Source organism: Moschus berezovskii, chromosome 25, assembly GCF_049115385.1.
Source record: "Moschus berezovskii isolate FMDL1 chromosome 25, NW_MosBer_1.0, whole genome shotgun sequence".
Classification (NCBI taxonomy): domain Eukaryota; kingdom Metazoa; phylum Chordata; class Mammalia; order Artiodactyla; family Moschidae; genus Moschus; species Moschus berezovskii.
Window position 1 is genome coordinate 39298469 of NC_142484.1, and position 19776 is coordinate 39318244.

A 19776-nucleotide genomic window follows, 5' to 3' on the forward strand; every position below is an offset into this window, starting at 1 on the left:
TGCCACAATACAGTTTATTGACGAATCCATACTTGTACCCACCGATGTCTCAACATTTGTGCCATATATTAAATTCTTATATACAGTTGGATCTATTTCTGGTGTTTTTCTTCTATTTAATTGATTAGTGTATCATTCTGGAAGCAAAATCAATATATTTTTATTGCAGTTTTATATTTCAATATGTCATAGAACAAGACATTTTTAGTCTTTCTCAGAATTTTAAATCTGTATTTGAATATTTATTCTTCCAGATAACTTTATAAAATTTTCCAAGTTTAAAAAAAAGCTGTAATTTTCATGAAAATTGCATTCTTTATTAATTTATTTTCCTCAGTTACTTTATGCATTTTGGGGGGCTACTGGACTAGATTATTTCTTCTTTTATGCTTTCTAAATGGTTATTGTTGCTCCATAGGAGAACTACTGATGTTTTTGTTAAATTTTTAACTGACTCACTCACTGAATTTTATGATAAAAACCCTCCAGAAAGTGGGAATATAAGGGACATACCTCAACATAATAAAAGCTATATATGACAAACCCACAGCAAACATTATCCTCAATGGTGAAAAACTGAAAGCATTTCCCCTAAAGTCAGGAACAAGACAAGGGTGCCCACTCTCACCACTACTCTTCAACATAGTTCTGGAAGTTTTGGCCACGGCAATCAGAGCAGAAAAAGACATAAAAGGAATACAAATTGGAAAAGAAGAAGTAAAGCTTTCACTGTTTGCTGATGACATGATCCTCTACACAGAAAACCCTAAAGACTCTACCAGAAAACTACTAGAGCTAATCAGTGATTACACTAAAGTTGCAGGATATAAAATCAACACACAGAAATCCCTTGCATTCCTATACACTAATAATGAGAAAATAGAAAGAGAAATTAAGGAAACTATTCCATTCACTGTTGCAACGAAAAGAATTAAATACTTAGGAACATATCTACCTAAGGAAACAAAAGACTTGTACATAGAAAACTATAAAACACTTGTGAAAGTAATCAAAGAGGACACTAATAGATGGAGAAATATACCATGTTTGTGGATTGGAAGAATAAATATTGTAAAAATGAGTATACTATCCAAAGTAATTTATACATTCAATGCAATCCTCATCAAGCAACCAACAATATTTTTCACAGAACTAGAACAAATAATCTCACAATTTGTATGGAAATACAAAAAACCTCGAATAGCCAAAGCAATCTTGAGGAAGAAGAATGGAACTGGAGGAATTAACCTGCCAGACTTCAGGCTCTACTACAAAGCCACAGTCATCAAGACAGTATGGTACTGGCATAAAGACAGAAATATAGATCAATGGAACAAAATAGAAAGCCCAGAGATAAATCCACGCACCTATGGACACCTTATCTTTGACAAAGGAGGCAAGAATGTACAATGGAGAAAAGACAGTCTCTTTAACAAGTGGTGCTGGGAAAACTGGTCAGCCACTTGTAAAAGAATGAAACTAGAACACTTCCTAACACCATACACAAAAATAAACTCAAAATGGATTAGAGAGCTAAATGTAAGACCAGAAACTATAAAACTCCTAGAGGAGAACGTAGGCAAAACACTCTCCGACATAAATCACAGCAGGATCCTCCAAGACCCACCTCCCAGAATATTGGAAATAAAAGCAAAAATAAACGAATGGGACCTAATTAAAATCAAAAGCTTCTGCACAGCAAAGGAAACTATAAGTAAGGTGAAAAGACAGCCTTCAGAATGGGAGAAAATAATAGCAAATGAAGCAACTGATAAAGGATTAATCTCCAAAATATATAAGCAGCTCCTGCAGCTCAATTCCAGAAAAATAAATGACCCAATCAAAAAATGGGCCAAAGAACTAAACAGACATTTCTCCAAAGAAGATAGAAAGATGGCTAACAAACACATGAAAAAATGCTCAACATCCCTCATAATCAGAGAAACGCAAAACAAAACCACAATGAGATACCATTTCACACCAGTCAGAATGGCTGCTATCCAAAAGTCTACATGCAATAAATGCTGGAGAGGGTGTGGAGAGAAGGGAACCCTCTTACACTGTTGATGGGAATGCAAACTAGTACAGCCACTATGGAGAACAGTGTGGAGATTCCTCAAAAAACTGGAAATAGAACTGCCATACAACCCAGCCATCCCACTCCTGGGCATACACACCAAGGAAACCAGAATTGAAAGAGACACGTGTACTCCAATGTTCATCGCAGCACTGTTTATAATAGCCAGGACATGGAAGCAACATAGATGTCCATCTGCAGAAGAATGGATAAGAAAGCTTTGGTACATTTACACAATGGAGTATTACTCAGCCATTAAAAAGAATGCATTTGAATCAGTTCTAATGAGGTGGATGAAACTGGAGCCTATTATACAGAGTGAAGTAAGCCAGAAAGAAAAACGCCAATACAGTATACTAACGCATATATATGGAATTTTAAAAGATGCAAATGATAACCCTGTATATGAGACAGCAAAAGAGACACAGGTGTACAGAACAGTCTTTGGGACTCTGTGGGAGAGGGTGAGGGTGGGATGATTTGGGAGAATGGCATTGAAACATGTATGTTATCATATGTGAAACGAATCACCAGTTCAGGGTCGATGCATGTTATGGGATGCTCGGGCCTGGTATGCGGGGATGACCCAGAGGGAGGATAAAGAGAGGAGGGAGGTGGGAGGGGGGTTCAGGAGGGGGAACTCATGTACACCCGGGGCGGATTCATGTCAATGTATGGCAAAACCAACCAATATAATATTGTAAAATAATTAGCCTCCAATAAAAAATAAATAAAAATAAAATAAAACCAAAAAATAAAATAGTAAGAATCTTACCATGCTGCTGCTGCTGCTAAATCGCTTTAATCTTGTCCAACTCTGTGCAACGCCATAGACAGCAGCCCACCATGCTTCCCCGTCCCTGGGATTCTCCAGGCAAGAACACTGGAGTGGGTTGCCATTTCCCTCTCCAATGAATGAAAGTGAAAAGTGAAAGTGAAGTCGCTCAGCCGTGTCCAACTCTTAGCGACCCCATGGACTGCAGCCTACCAGGCTCCTTCATCCATGGGACTTTCCAGGCAAGAGTACTGGAGTGGGTTGCTATTGCCTTCTCCAAAGAACTTACCATGCCTCCCAACTAATCAAGTCACACAGCTGCTGCCCATGAAGGTGAGATGTGCTGCTTTGGAGGGGAAAGGACAACCGGTGGAAAAGTTTGGGCATTGGAGACTTGCAGGATTTTCCTGTTCTGATGGGAAGGACTCCACTTCTCAGATGGGAAACTGTCTTATCTCTCACCCCAGGAATCTCAGAGTCAGAACTTGGCGGAGTTGCTCTTGCATCCCATTACCAGTTTCAAATCATTTCTCTTCCTTCTTCCTTCACAAATCTCAGCTCTTCACTAATTTTTTTAAATACTGAAAATCTGCAATCATAAACAGAGCTAGAGAAAAGAGTACCCTGAATCCCTTATATACTCCTCCAAATTTAAGACACATCCAAATTTTGCACATGTGCTTCATCCCCCTGCTTTTTTTTTTTTTCGCTGAAATATTTTAAAGTGAAAATCCTGATGTAGAGCTTCCCAGTTGGTCTACTGGCTAAGAATCAGCCTGCCAGTGCAGGGGATACTGACTACAGATGGCTTTATTAAATAAGGATCCAAACAATTCTATACATTTCCTATTATCTCTGAAGCCTCTTTTAATCTAAGATAGCATCCCTCCACCCCTTTTCACCAATGCCATCTAACTTTCTGAAGAAGCCAAGTGAGCTGCCTTGTTGAGTGTCCTATTATTCTATATTTGTCTGTTTTCTTTCTTGTGTTGTTTGACTTTTCCCTCAACCCAGTATTTCCTGTAAGCGGGAAATTAGTTTTTAGGGTTTATTTAGCTTAAAGTTCAACAGTTTTGGCCAGAATACTTCCTAAGAAGTGCTGTTTCTCATGGCACATCACCTGTGTGTGTGTGTGCATGTGCGTGTGTGTGTGTGCTCATTTGTGTCTCTTTCCAACCCTATGGACTGTAGCCCGCCAAGCTCCTCTGTCCATGGGAATCTCCAGGCAAGAGTACTGGAGCAGGTTGCCTACTCCAGCAGATCTTCCATCCATACCCAGGGGTTGAATCCACATTTCTTATGTCTCCTGCATTGGCAGGTGGATTCTTTACCACTAGTATCAACTAGAAGGCCTACAAGGTCTACATTTCCTTTTTTTTTCATTTTTAATTTATTTTTTATTGGAGGCTAATTACTTTACAATATTATATTTGTTGGTTTTGCCATACATTGACATGAATCCACCCTGGGTGTACATGTGTTCCCCTTCTTGAACCCCCCTTCCCACCTCCCTCCTCACCTTATCCTCCCTCTGGGTCATCCCCGTGCACCAGCCCCGAGCATCCTGTATCATGCTTTGAACCTGGACTGGTGATTCATTTCACATATGATAACATACATGTTTCAATGCCATTCTCCCAAATCATCCCACACTCACCCTCTCCCACAGAGTCCCAAAGACTGTTCTGTACACCTGTGTCTCTTTTGCTGTCTCGTATACAGGGTTATCATTTGCATCTTTTAAAATTCCATATATATGCATTAGTATACTGTATTGGCGTTTTTTTTTTTTTCTGGCTTACTTCACTCTGTATAATAGGCTCCAGTTTCATCCACCTCATTAGAACTGATTCAAATGCATTCTTTTTAATGGCTGAATAATACTCCATTGTGTAAATGTACCAAAGCTTTCTTATCCATTCTTCTGCAGATGGACATCTATGTTGCTTCCATGTCCTGGCTATTATAAACAGTGCTGCAATGAACATTGGAGTACATGTGTTTCTTTCAGTTCTGGTTTCCTCGGTGTGTATGCCCAGGAGTGCGATGGCTGGATCATATGGCAATTATATTTCCAGTTTTTTGAGGAATCTCCACACTGTTCTCCATAGTGGCTGTACTAGTTTGCATTCCCACCAACAGTGTAAGAGGGTTCCCTTCTCTCCACACCCTCTCCAGCATTTATTGCATGTAGACTTTTGGATAGCAGCCATTCTGACTGGTGTGAAATGGTATCTCATTGTGGTTTTGATTTGCGTTTCTCTGAGTATGAGGGATGTTGAGCATTTTTTCATGTGTTTGTTGGCCATCTGTATGTCTTCTTTGGAGAAATGTCTGTTTAGTTCTTTGGCCCATTTTTTGATTGGGTCATTTATTTTAGATTTCCTGTCTTTAGTGATGCTAAGATTGATCAATGTTTTCAAATGGTAACAGTAAAATTCTCCATTAACCTTTCTCCTGATGGTTTCATCTAGTGATGACCAGTTCCTGAATAAATTATTTCACTACATTTATTAACTGGGATTTTTCTACCATCTTGGATTCTTCTGTGAAAAACGACTTTATCTCATCACAAATGGGCCATTTTGTTACCCTGAAATACAGGAACAGGAAAAGTAGGGTAAATGCTCAGTCACTAAAAATTTTAGCTCTCCGATTTCCCCTTCACTCAGTAAGATCTTATTTAAGGACACCCAGTGACAAGATTTGAAACCAGGCAGTCTGATGCCAATGTACCCCTTCACTCGCTGCACTTAGCTAGTTTGCTGATCATAGATTTTGGATTCTAAAGGGGCTAGTGAAAGGATTTGAATGCGGACAGGGCATGGGGAGGCTTAAACCAGATTATGAAGGCTCAGATTTCTAACAGGAGTGGAGGTAAATGTGGATGTGTGCATAACTGGATTAAGCTCACCAGTCTCTTGTTAGAGTCTACTGAGTGCTTATCCCGCAGCCCTGGGTGGTGTGGCTATTGTGAAAGCAATTTTCTTAAAGAACAGGAAGTCCTACGAAGGATTCTGAACCACTTTCATGTTTTCCTCATCCCTACTCTTTGACAATTCTTACACATGCTACCCAGGTAGCTCAGTGGGTAAGGAATCTGTCTGCAATGCAGGAGACACAGGTTCAAACCCTGGATTGGGAAGATTCCCCTGGAGGAGGGCATGACAGCCTACTCCAGTGTTCTTGTCCAGAGAATCCAATGGACAGAGGAGCCTGGAGGGTTACAGTACATGGAGTCGCAAAGAGTCGGACCCAAGTGAAGCGACTGAGCTCTCACATACACAAAATTGCTTTAACTTAAAGCACATTAAGACTTTAACTTAAATGCCACTTCTAGGAAAAGCTGTTTCTTACCTCTTCTACCTTCGGTTACGAAACCCTGCTACGCACTCTCATGTCATCCCGTCCTTCAGCATTTTCTTCTCACCTACTGGGATGCAGATTCAGTAAGATCGGGCCTCCTTGTTGCTCATGTTGTGCCTAGCACTTAACACAGTGCCTAGCCAATAACAGGCTCTCGGTAAATCTTTGTGACATAAATGAGATATGTTAAATAAATCAGTTATTAAAGTTGGAGGATCAGAATGGCTTGGCCTGCTCTTCCTCTACCATCTTTGTTCATCTGTTAGGGTAAAACAAAAAACCAACACCCAGAGCCTAAAAACTTGAAAATATGAGAAAATAGGCTTTCCAAAATCTAAAATTTAGGTCTCATACAGACATGTGAAAATCCATGAGAAAAGTTAATATAGATAAATCTTTAAATTTAGGAGAGAAATAGAAATCATTAGGAGGTACTCCTTACGGTAGAAAAAGATACTGTCATTAGCCATGTGTGGCTGAACATTCATAAGAGCAGCAGCTTCCAGATGAAAAACCTGACCCAGATCTGTCAAGCCATATTTGGCTCCATATGAAATGTCTTGTCTGCGCAGTTCTTGGGGAAGGAAAAATCTGTAGGCTTTCTGTGTCATCTACACAGAAATACAGCTTACTAGGAAATAGTTATGTGGAAGATACTTCCTTGTTTTTAATTTTACTACATATATATATATATATATATATATAGCCATGTTGCATAGCTTGTGGAATCTTAGTTCCTGACCAGGGATTGAACCTAGGCTCTCAGCAGTGACAGCACAGAGTTCTAACTACTGAACCATCAGGGAATTTCCAATTTTACTATATTTTTTAAGAGGTGATATAGTCACATGGTGGGGCTTCCCAGGTGTTGCTAGTGGTAAAGAACCTGCCTGCCATTAAAGATGCGAGTTTGATCTCTGGGTCAGGAAGATCTCCTAGAGGAGAGTATGGCAACCCACTCTAGTATTCTTCCCTAGAGAATCCCATGGACAGAGGAGGCTGACAGGCTACTGTCCACAGGGTCGCAAAGAGTCAGACATGATGGAAGAGACTTAGCACTCATAGTGAAGTGACTCAAGAGTCAAATAATATAAAATGGGATAAGTTGAGAAGCTTCCTTCACATCCTATCCCTACCCATCCTTGTCCCCACATTCCTCTATACCACCGATAAACACTTCTCTCTAACATTTCTTTTTTTCCAATATTTATTTATACAGATGGGGGTACTTATGTTTACATTCTTAGTCCCCACCCATTCTCTCTCCCTTGCACTAAGGTAATAAATGATAGATATTCTGCACTCTGCTTTCCCCTACATATATCCTTAAGATATTTCTGTATTAGTACATAGAGAGCTTCCTTTTTCTTTCTGCCTTTTTTTCCCCTTTTGCAATGTATTCCAAGGTATGGAGGGCCCACGATTTATTTAATATTTAATTAATTCCTTACTGATGGTATGTGGTAGTTCCAATCTTTTTCTATCACAAACAACTCTGTAATGAATCATGTTAAACATGAAAGGAAAGATTATTTTACATTAATGCAAGAAAAAGCAAATCAGAACATTAAAGAGGGAGAGCTTGGCAAAAGCGAAGTTTCTTTGATGAACTGGGGAGTGAGGGGACTAGGAAAAGGGTACTGTAGTTAGTTGAGTGTGTAATGAATGACCAGGAAGTTCTGTCCAAGGGAAAAGTTTTTGTTGAACTAGTTTTGCCAAGTGGGATAAACAGAAGTTTGGAAAGAACATCAAATAGGGAGACTCATCTGTATAGCCCTGGGCCCTAAACTTTAGTAAGATGCTCTTGGTGTTTGAAAAATAATATCCAGTTTGTTCTTAAGGAGACAGACAACTAATTAGAAAAATTTTCTCTTGGCCGCCTCCCAAAATTCCAACAACATTTTTAAGAGTCTGAGATTAAAAAATAAAATAAAATAAAAATTCCCAGCCTGATAAGTCCCTGTCAATCTAAGTAGTTGTGGTACAGCAGACATTGTTGGTGACCCACCCAACATCCATCTCCCTTCATCCTTGCTGACAAAGTCATACTTTTGTTAGGTAGCCCCATGTACTATATGTCACAGAGACTGGCTTAAGTCAGTCATGGTAACAACTTTGCCCATGGAGATGTTTGGTTGAGGTGTTTGCATATGGCCCAATTTTGGCAAATGATAATGGAAGATAAGTCATCTGGTCAGCTTTGGGGAGACTAGTTAGGGTTGTGTTCCTCTTTCCTTTATTTGTGTGGCAAGAGATAGTATCTCAAAGGTCTACCCAAATCTCTTGATCTTGTCATGGTGGGGAACACAGACTCATTCCCGCCTTGACCCAGTCACAGCCACTCCACAGGTAACTGAGTCAATGAGGGCTGGATACTTACAGAGTGGGTAACACAAAAGATCATACTTATCAGCTACACAGCACTGCTCACATATTCAGTTCAGTTCAGTTCAGTTCAGTCACTCAGTCGTGTCCGACTCTCCGTGACCCCATGAATCACAGCACGCCAGGCCTCCCTGTCCATCACCAACTCCCAGAGTTCACTCAAACTCATGTCCATCGAGTCAGTGATGCCATCCAGCCATCTCATTCTCTGTCGTCCCCTTCTCCTCCCGCCCCCAACCTTTCCCAGCATCAGAGTCTTTTCCAGTGAGTCAACTCGTCGCATGAGGTGGCCAAAGTATTGCAGTTTCAGCTTTAGCATCAGTCCTTCCAATGAACACCCAGGATCGATCTCCCTTAGAATGGACTGGTTGGATCTCCTTGCAGTCCAAGGGACTCTCAAGAGTCTTCTCCAACACCACAGTTCAAAAGCATCAATTCTTCAGCGATCAGCTTTCTTCACAGTCCAACTCTCACATCCATACATGACCACGGGAAAAACCATAGCCTTGACTAGATGGACCATTGTTGGCAAAGTAATGTCTCTGCTTTTTAATATACTATCAAGGTTGGTCATAACTTTCCTTCCAAGAAGTAAGCCTCTTTTAATTTCATGGCTGCAATCAGCATCCGCAGTGATTTTGGAGCCCAAAAAAATAAAGTCTGACACTGTTTACACTGTTTTTCCATCTATGTCCCATGAAGTGATGGGACCAGATACCATTATCTTTGTTTTCTGAATGTTGAGCTTCAAGCCAACCTTTTCACTCTCCTCTTTCACTTTCATCAAGAGACTTTTTAGTTTCTCTTCACTTTCTGCCATAAGGGTAGTGTCATTTGCATATCTGAGGTTATTGATATTTCTCCCAGCAATCTTGATTCCAGCTTGTGCTTCTTCCAGCCCAGCGTTCCTCATGATGTACTCTGCCTAGAAGTTAAATAAGCAGGGTGACAATATACAGCCTTGACGTACTCCTTTTCCTATTTGGAACCAGTCTGTTGTTCCATGTACAGTTCTGACTGTTGTTTCCTGACCTGCATACAGGTTTCTCAAGAGGCAGGTCAGGTGGTCTGGTATTCCCATCTCTTTCAGAATTTTCCACAGTTTATTGTGATCCACACAGTCAAAGACTTTGACATAGTCAATGAAGCAGAAATAGAAGTTTTTCTGGAACTCTCTTGCTTTCTCCATGATCCAGCGGGGGTTTTCAAATCCCTAAGGATTTTCTTTTTTTTTTTTTAATTAGAGGCTAATTATTTTACAATATTATATTGGTTGGTTTTACCATACATTGACATGAATCCGCCCCGGGTATACATGAGTTCCCCTTCCTGAACCCCCCTCCCACCTCCCTCCTCCCTATCCTCCCTCTGGGTCATCCCCGCATACCAGCCCCGAGCATCCTGTAACATGCATCAACCCTGAACTGGTGATTCGTTTCACATATGATAATATACATGTTTCAGTGCCATTCTCCCAAACCATCCCACCCTCACCCTCTCCCACAGAGTCCCAAAGACTGTTCTATACATCTGTGTCTCTTTTGTTGTCTCATATACAGGGTTATCATTTGCATCTTTCTAAATTCCATATATATGCGTTAGTATATTGTATTGGTGTTTTTCTTTCTGGCTTACTTCACACTGTATAATAGGCTCTAGTTTCATCCACCTCATTAGAACTGGTTCAAATGCATTCTTTTTAATGGCTGAGTAATACTCCATTGTGTATTGTGCCAAAGCTTTCTTATCCATTCGTCTGCAGATGGACATCTAGGTTGGTTCCATGTCCTGGCTATTTTTTTTATATAATTAATTTATTTTTTATTGGAGGCAAATTATTTTACAATATTATATTGGTTGGTTTTGCCATACATTGACATGAATTTGCCCCGGGTGTACATAAGTTCCCCCTCCTGAACCCCCCTCCCACCTCCCTCCTCCCTTTATCCTCCCTCTGGGTCGTCCCCGCACGCCACCCCCGAGCATCCTGTAACATGCATCGACCCTGAACTGGTGATTCGTTTCACATATGACAACATACATGTTTCAATGCCATTCTCCCAAATCATCCCACCCTCACCCTCTCCCACAGAGTCTCAAAGACTGTTCTATACATCTGTGTCTCTTTTGCTGTCTCGTATACAGGGTTATCATTTGCATCTTTCTAAATTCCATATATATGCGTTACTATACTGTATTGGTGTTTTTCTTTCTGGCTTACTTCACTCTGTATAATAGGCTCCAGTTTCATCCACCTCATTAGAACTGATTCAAATGTATTCTTTTTAATGGCTGAATAATACTCCATTGTGTATATGTACCAAAGCTTTCTTATCCGTTCGCCTGCAGGTGGACATCTATGTTGCTTCCATGTCCTGGCTATTATAAACAGTGCTGCAATGAACATTGGAGTACATGTGTCTCTTTCAATTCTGGTTTCCTCGGTGTATATGCCCAGGAGTGCGATTGCTGGATCATATGGCAGTTCTATTTCCAGTTTTTTGAGGAATCTCCACACCGTTCTCCACAGTGGCTGTACTAGTTTGCATTCCCACCAACAGTGTAAGAGGGTTCCCTTCTCTCCACACCCTCTCCAGCATTTATTGCATGTAGACTTTTGGATAGCAGCCATTCTGACTGGTGTGAAATGGTATCTCATTGTGGTTTTGATTTGCATTTCTCTGATTATGAGGGACAAATCTCTAAGGATTTTCATCTTAGGGTTACTGCTTGTGGAGGCCACAGACAAATTCACTAGCAATCTAGGTCTGCTTTAGGTAGGAGTTCTGTTGCTCTGTTTTTTCAATTTCCCCTCAAGGGCAGTAATTTGAAAGTGGTTGATTTGCATTTTGACAATTTGTTGTAGTGATAAGCATCACTACAGATCAGCATTCCACAGTAACCAGTCACCCATCCTCTAATCTGGTTTGAGTCACAGATTAAATACAAGATAAACATTGAGAGAGTAGAATAGAAACGTGCTGTGAAGCACAAAGGAGGGGAAAGAAATCAGTGGCTGGTTAGAAGGTGGTTTGTATACTGGGGAAAAGCATGGGTTTTATGGCCAGCGAGCAGGTGCAGCTACATTATTTGCAGTGCCCAATATGAAAATGTGGAGCCCCTTGCCACACAATTATGATTCTCAAGGGAGTAGCAGTAGAACCAAGTGCTTGATTCATGGGCAGGTGGCACAAGCATAAAACGGTCCTGCCAGAAGAGCTTAGGTTAAAATCTCACTCCTGTACCCCAAGGCTTCCTGGCTTTAGGCAAGTCACCCTCTCTGAGTCTCACTTTTTTCATCTGTAAAATAGTTATCATTGCACCTCCCTTGAAGAGGAAGAGCTGGAATGAAAGTGACATGAAAAGCGCTTGACACATGATAGGTTCATATTCCTCTTAGTTTGTGTTGTGGGTTCTTTTTCTCAGCTGTTCTCTAGGCAGCCATCCGAATTTGACCTTCTAATAATTCTCATTACCCATCTTCTTTCCAGTACCTTTCAAAAGGGTATTAGACTTTGCCAGCAAGGACGAAGGGTATTAGAACCTATCGCTCAATCGCATCCGACTCTTTGCAACTCCATGGACTGTAGCCTACCAGGCTCCTCTGTCCATGGGACTTTCCAGGCAAGCGTACTGGAGTGGGTTGCCATTTCCTTCTCCAGGGGATCTTCCCCACCCAAGGACTGAATCCCGGTCTCCTGCATTGCAGACAGACGCTTTACCGTCAGAGCCACCAAGGAAGCCTTGAAGGGTATTAGAGTGAGCTTTATCAAATGGCCCATAGCTATTCATTTGTGACCTACGGAAGTGAAAATTATACATGGTTCAAATTAACAGGAACTCCAGCATGACTTTGAATGGTATTGTCCTTAGACCGGGGGAACTCAGACCCTTCCTGAGCGCCTACCTTGTGGGGAGCACGTTCCTTACCTTTCCCCACCTAATAAGGTGTCCCGGAGGCAAGTCCTGCACTAGCCAACACTCCTCAACGAGGAGCCCAGTATTCCCTGCTCACATGGCCCTCAGGTGGCTTCCAGGAGCCTCTATTTTCTCATCACAGGCTTGGCACGAAGGGTGAACCAACCTGAGACCTGGATCCCACCGGATGCCCATTTAGGGCAAGTGGGAGGAGCTTGCAGGGTGGGGCAGGAAGAGCCGTTGGCGCGCATGCGCACAATCTCCTCACGGCCCGCCTGAACCCGCGTGGGAGGCGGAGGAAGCAGGCCAGCCTGTGCCTCCTTCTTTGTTCCCTTGCCAGTCTCCTCTGCCCTCTCTCCTCTTCCTTTTAATCGTAGACATGCTTCTCCCTCACCTCCTCATATCCACCTATGATTTCCCCAAATATCCGGGATATTTGTAAAAAACATCTCCGTGACTTTCTACACAGTGCTGTCTCAAATCTTTTCTCCACCTTATAAAATTCTACTAGTTGTTTAAAGAACCAGCTTATATGTCAACTCCTGTGTTAGTCATCCCCGGCAATCCTCTCTTCCATCCCAACCCTCACAGGCATGTAACTGCTGTGTGTGTGTGTGTTTTACCCACTAGGATCTCGTAACACCCCTGAAAACACATTACACTGTTGTGACTGCTCTTTTGCCCCCAGACCGTGTGGGAGCTCGTCTGGGGCAGAAAACATGCTTTTTCATGCTTATCCTCAGTGCCCACCCTGCTCCCTAAGCTTACTCAGTGGACAGTCAACAAATCTTTCAGTGTGATGTCATCAAAAACACGCTCCCCAGTGACCATGAGCAAATTACTGCATCTCAGTTTTCCTCTTCTTTGAAATAGAAATGAACACTATTACCTTATTCCGTGGTGCTAAGGATTAAATAAACAACACATTCAAAGTGCTTCAGCACAATGATAAACCATATGAACTCAATAAAAGGTAACCATAATTAGCTCCTATATTCTGATTCTTGACAATGTGTAAAAGGAAGTAAATAATCCTTTCAAGCCAGCAAAGTGAAGCCTTGGAAACTGTATTTAATACCACGATCTTATTAAAAATGTGAGAAAATTGGTTTTAAAAATTGCTTTAGGTTAAAGCAAGTGATGCTTAAAATTGCTTATTAAAAAGGTACCAACTAATATTTTTTAACAAATCCATATTAGGTATCTCTTGGCACCCTATACTAAATGAGTGAGAAAAATACTGTATTACAATCTCTCTTGGGAAGTAGTCATAATAATTCTTCTATGTCAATTAAATACCGAGAAATAAGGAAGCGTAAAGTGTATTTTTATATCTACCTCTTTAAGAACTTTGTATAAATATATATAATAACTGTTATGTTTTTATCATTACACATTTAAGTATTCCTACAAAAACTGCTGTAAGTATACATATATACTTCCTATTTAATTTTTTTTTACAAAAAGAAAGTTTCAAGAAGTATGCTAATAGAAACAAAGCAATCACTCTGTGTTGCTGTATGCATCATATCCAGTGTATGACTTGTTACCCTAAATTGGGGACTTTTGTCTGTTAACATATTGTGAAATAGTAAATGAAGCTACTGATATCTGCTTTTCTGTAACTCTAAATCCCTTGTGGCTCAGACCAGGGACTTTTGCCTCTGCCTACAATGCGGGAGACCCAGGTTCGATCCCTGGATTGGGAAGATTCCCTGGAGAAGGAAATGGCAATCCACTCCAGTACTCTTGCCTGGAAAATCCCGTGGACAGAGGAGCCTGGTGGGCTACAGTCCATGGGGTCACAAAGAGTCACACATGACTGAGCAACTTCACTTTCACTTTCAAATCCTATTTTTATTAAGGAGGGGAGTGGAAAACAATAAAATGGAATGTGATCTAAGCTTTCAGGGAAAATTAAAAGGTGGATTTTATTTATTTGAATCATATTGCTCATGTAGAATGGTTATAATAAACTTTGCCTACTTTGGAAAACAACTTAATGAGCTCAATTTTTGTTCTCCAGGCTAGTGCAAATAAAAGGATATTCCATAAAGCAGATAAGGCAAGTAATTGTTTGGCCAGTTACAAAATCAGACACTTTTCTGCAAGTTATTCCTGCTATTAATATGCTATTAACTGTTACAGCTTACAGTCTCAATTGTGGGCGATTACAAGCCTATCAAGGTTGGGGGCGGGAGGAGAAGGGGACGACAGAGAATGAGATGGCTGGATGGCATCACTGACTCGATGGACATGAGTTTGAGTGAACTCCGGGAGTTGGTGATGGACAGGGAGGCCTGGTGTGCTGTGATTCATGGGGTCGCGGAGAGTTGGACACGACTGAGCGACTGAACTGAACTGAACTGAACAAGCCTATCTGTCTACAAGGTCTAACTGTGCTCTTTTTCACAATAATACATCCCATTGCACTTATTCACAATAATACACCCCCCAATGCACTCTGAAAAGAGCTGCTAATTTTAAAACTTAGGACAGCTGAAGATATCTGAGGTTGAGAAGGAATAAGTTATAGGAGAGGTGGAGATACCGATAGCAAAATTAATTTCAAAGGCACACAACGAAATTTGGTAAATCTCGTATATTGTAGGTGGTAGGACTGAAAAATCAGTGTTACCCTTACAATGGCACTGTAGTAAACAACATCACTTTTCTTTGAGTGGTCTCTCGTACTTAAAAGTAGAATAAATGGAATACCATCTTGACTCTCGCCATAATAATAAGGCAGAGATATCTGATTGCTTCATCGGAGGCCAGAGGAAGCAGAAACCTCCTTATGGAAAGAGATGGCGGAGTTTGGCATTGAGTTCTCTCTCCTTGCTTAAAAGATCCAGGCTGTGCTTTTTGAAAGCTTCGGACTGCAGCCTGAGTTCATCATAGGCGGCCTGGATGCCATCCACCCTGCGCTGAAGCTCCTGGACTCGCAAGTTGCTGTTGACGGCCACGGCCTCTTGCTCAAAGCGCTCGAGCGCATGCCTCCTGGCCACGTCGGCCATCTCCAGCTTCTCCTCCAGCTGGCGGATCTCCGCTTGCTTGCTCTGAAGCACCTTGCCCCTCTCCATGGACAGCTGCAGCAGCTCCTCTTTCTCCCGAGTGACGGTCTGCAGCCGGGCCCGCAGCTCCTGGTTCCGCTGGCTGTGTGCCTGCTCGGCCTTGGCCGTCTGCCGCAGGGCCTCCTGCTGCTGCTGCTGGAGGCTCTGCAGCTGCGTGCGCAGCTGCTCGGTCTCCTCGGTGTGGGCGCAGGCCTGCCGGTTCTGCAGCTCCAGCAGCTCCTGCTCTCGGGCCTGGGCCTGGCAGACATCCTGGGCGTACTTCCGTTGCAGGGTCTCTAGCTCCTTGACGAGGGCCTCGCTCCGGGCTGTGAGCTGCACCACTTTGGCCTCCTGGGCCTTCAGTGCTGGGCTGAAGAGCTGGTCATTCTCCAGCCTCAGTTTCTTGTTCTCCTCTCGCAGCTTGGCGTTCTGCCTTTTGTGTTCATCCTTGAAGCGGATCATCAACTCGTGGTTGGCGGCCAGGGTCATAAAGCGTTCCTCCAGCTTCTGGGCCTGCTGATTTTTGGCTTTCAGCTCCTCGGCCTCCAACAGCCTCTTCTCCTCCAGCTCGGTGTTGAGCAGTTCCAGGGTCTGGCAGCGCTCCAGGGCCTCGTCGGACCTCCGCTTCAGGATGCAGATGAGCTGGGACTGCTCCTGGATGCGGGAACACAGCATCGCCCGTTCACTCTTCTCCTCCTCGGACAGCCCCCGGAGGTTCGCCAAGGCTTCCCTCAGGCCATCCAGCTCCTTAAACTCCATCTCCTCTTCCTGGTCTTCAGGTTTTTTGTTTTGCTTATCTAAGGGTTCTTCAGAGGGTGGGGTGTCCACCCTGGGAGCCGACTCTTCCTGAGGCATTGGCACGCTCCTCTACTGACTGCACAGCTGACTGCACAGCACCCCAACTTCCAGATTTCAAAAGCCACGGCGTTGCTAGGGACTCCTGACAATCTCCAGCAGTTGCTTGTGCACCCAGGAAGGAGCCCTGTGATTGGTGGACCAGTCTTCAGACTGCTATGGAGTAACAACAGAAGGAGTCCAGAGCCAATCAGGTCAGGTTATGCTTTCCTTTGTAGCCAATCATAGCCCTCTGCTAACAGCCCAGGGTCTGGCATGTACTATACAGAGATACTAACCCCACTTGATTTCCAGCCAGCATCAGGGGAAGAAACCTGACTCCACCTAATATCCTGTGAGAGTGAACAAATCAAGCAGTGGTGACATAGCCCCCCTCCCTGTCCCCACTTCAGTGGTCATGAGAATAAAGTCCTCTCCATGGAAACCGTTGGCTCTGTAAAGAGATTTGTAATCTATAAATACAAAGTAGCAGAAGGACCTTGCGAACAAGGATCCTAAACAGCTGACTTTGTACCTGTAGTGATTAACACAGTTCAGTGAAAGAACAAACCCCAGGGAAATGTCTCTTGTTTCTTGAAGCACTGTCCCCAGCTGGGAATATATTTATTAGCTAGCACTCCCTTTTTACGCATTAACACAATAGGGTTACAGAGAAAAGCTTAATGGACAATATAAGTGTGATAAACATTAAGACACACACACAAAAGTTCAAATGAGGCTTACCTTATACACACCAAAGTCAGTTTCAAATGGATTAAAAGTCTGAAATGTTTAATGTTAAATGTAAGGACTAAAACGAAAACAAAATATTAAACATGGAGGGACGTCCCTGGTGGACTGTGGTTAAGAATCTGTCTTGAAATGCAGGGCACTCGGGTTTGATCCCTGGTCGGGCAGCTAAGCCCTGAGCCCACAGTGCCTCAACTAGAGAGAACCCCAAACGTGGTAACAAAGAACATGTGCTCTGCCATGAAAAGACCCCTATGCCACAACGAAGATCCTGCATGCTGCAACTAAGACCCGACGGAGCCAAAAATAAAATACTTTTTTAAAATGGAAACTAGATGAAAATAAAGGTAAGCATTGAAGCCCTGGGTGAGGAAGAACTTTCTTAGCCTACATATTATGTAAGAGTTGAATAAGGTAAACTGGACTAAGTTGAACATCTATATTGTCACCCTGCTTATTTAACTTATATGCAGAGTACATCATGAGGAACGCTGGGCTGGAAGAAGCACAAGCTGGAATCAAGATTGCTGGGAGAAATATCAATAACCTCAGATATGCAGATGACACCACCCTTATGGCAGAAAGCTAAAAAGCCTCTTGATGAAAGTGAAAGAGGAGAGTGAAGAGGTTGACTTGAAGCTCAAGATTCAGAAAACAAAGATCATGGCATCTGGTCCCATCACTTCATGGGAAATAGATGGGGAAACAGTGGAAACAGTGTCAGACTTTATTTTTTTGGGCTCCAAAATAACTGCAGATGCTGATTGCAGCCATGAAATTAAAAGAGGCTTACTTCTTGGAAGGAAAGTTATGACCAACCTAGATAGTATATTAAAAAGCAGAGACATTACTTTGCCAACCAAGGTCCGTCTAGTCAAGGCAATGGTTTTTCCAGTGGTCATGTATGGATGTGAGAGTTGGACTGTGAAGAAAGCTGATCGCCGAAGAATCGATGCTTTTGAACTGTGGTGCTGGAGAAGACTCTTGAGAGTCCCTTGGACTGCAAGGAGAGCCAACCAGTCCATTCTAAAGGAGATCGATCCTGGGTGTTCATTGGAAGGAGTGATGCTAAAGCTGAAACTCCAATACTTTGGTCACCTCATGTGACGAGTTGACTCACTGGAAAAGACTCTGATGCTGGGAAAGGTTGGGGGCGGGAGGAGAAGGGAATGACAGAGAATGAGATGGCTGGATGGCATCACCGACTCAATGGACATGAGTTTGAATGAACTCCGGGAGTTGGTGATGGACAGGGAGGCCTGGCGTGCTGTGATTCATGGGGTCGCAAAGAGTCGGACACAACTGAGTGACTGAACTGAACATCTAAAAGATATAAAAGTTATATATAATTTAAAAAACTGTGAGACTCTGATGTCTCTCTAGCCTTTTCTTCCTCTGGACTCGCCTGCTGCTTTATTCCCTAACCTAACCTAGCTTTTGAAGTTTCCTTAGTTGGCGCTGTCTGTTGGTGTCCCCTCTGCCTGAAATGCTTCTTTCCCACCTTGTCACTTTAGTCATTAACTCTGCATTTTGCACTCAGTTAGGAATCACCTCCTTCATGAAACCTTTCCTGGCCCCTACTACATGTACATACATGACCACTCACCACTTTTAGAGCAGTCACTCTAGCCTATTTGGACTTCTAACAGAGCATTTAAAAGCCTTCTTGCACTCATCATTTATGCCCCTGCCTCCCACTATTCAGCTTTAGCATCAGTCCCTCCAATGAACATCCCGGATTGATCTCCTTTAGAATAGACTGGTTGGATCTCCTTGCAGTCCAAGGGACTCTCAAGAGTCTTCTCCAACACCACAGTTCAAAAGCATCGATTCTTCGGCGATCAGCTTTCTTCACAGTCCAACTCTCACATCCATACATGACCACGGGAAAAACCATTGCCTTGACTAGACGGACCTTGGTTGGCAAAGTAATGTCTCTGCTTTTTAATATACTATCTAGGTTGGTCATAACTTTCCTTCCAAGGAGTAAGCGTCTTTTAATTTCATGGCTGCAATCAGCATCTGCAGTGATTTTGGAGCCCAAAAAAATAAAGTCTGACACTGTTTCCACTGTTTTCCATCTATTTCCCATGAAGTGATGGGACCAGACGCCATGATCTTTGTTTTCTGAATGTTGAGCTTCAAGCCAACCTTTTCACTCTCCTCTTTCACTTTCATCAAGAGGCTTTTGAGTTCCTCTTCACTTTCTGCCATAAGGGTAGTGTCATCTGCATATCTGGGAAAGGTTGGGGGCGGGAGGAGGAGGGGATGACGGAGAATGAGATGGCTGGATGGCATCACCGACTCTGTGGACATGAGTTTGAGTGTACTCCGGGAGTTGGTGATGGACAGGGAGGCCTGGCGTGCTGTGATTCATGGGGTCGCGGAGAGTCGGACACGTCTGAGCGATTGAACTGAACTGAACTGAACTGAACTCCCACTATTAAACTCTGAGATCCTTAGGGGTAGGGACTGTGTCTGTTTCATGATTAGATCAATGCCTTGGGGAGACTCAGATGTGTATGTTGGATGGATGTTGAAGGCAAAAATCAAATGGAGAAAAAAAAATCAAATGGAGAAAAATATTCACCATAAATATGATAGACAATAGATTTACA

General features: G+C 42.7%; 1 protein-coding gene across 1 annotated transcript; it reads right to left on the bottom strand.

Moving 5' to 3' along the window:
* Positions 1-15124: 15124 nt before the first annotated feature.
* On the bottom strand, positions 15125-16532 carry CCDC89 (coiled-coil domain containing 89). The gene has a single exon (XM_055415073.1). The coding sequence runs from the start codon at positions 16427-16429 to the stop codon at positions 15317-15319; it is 1113 nt and encodes a 370-aa protein (XP_055271048.1). The 5' UTR covers positions 16430-16532; the 3' UTR covers positions 15125-15316.
* Between the last annotated feature and the right edge of the window lie 3244 nt (positions 16533-19776).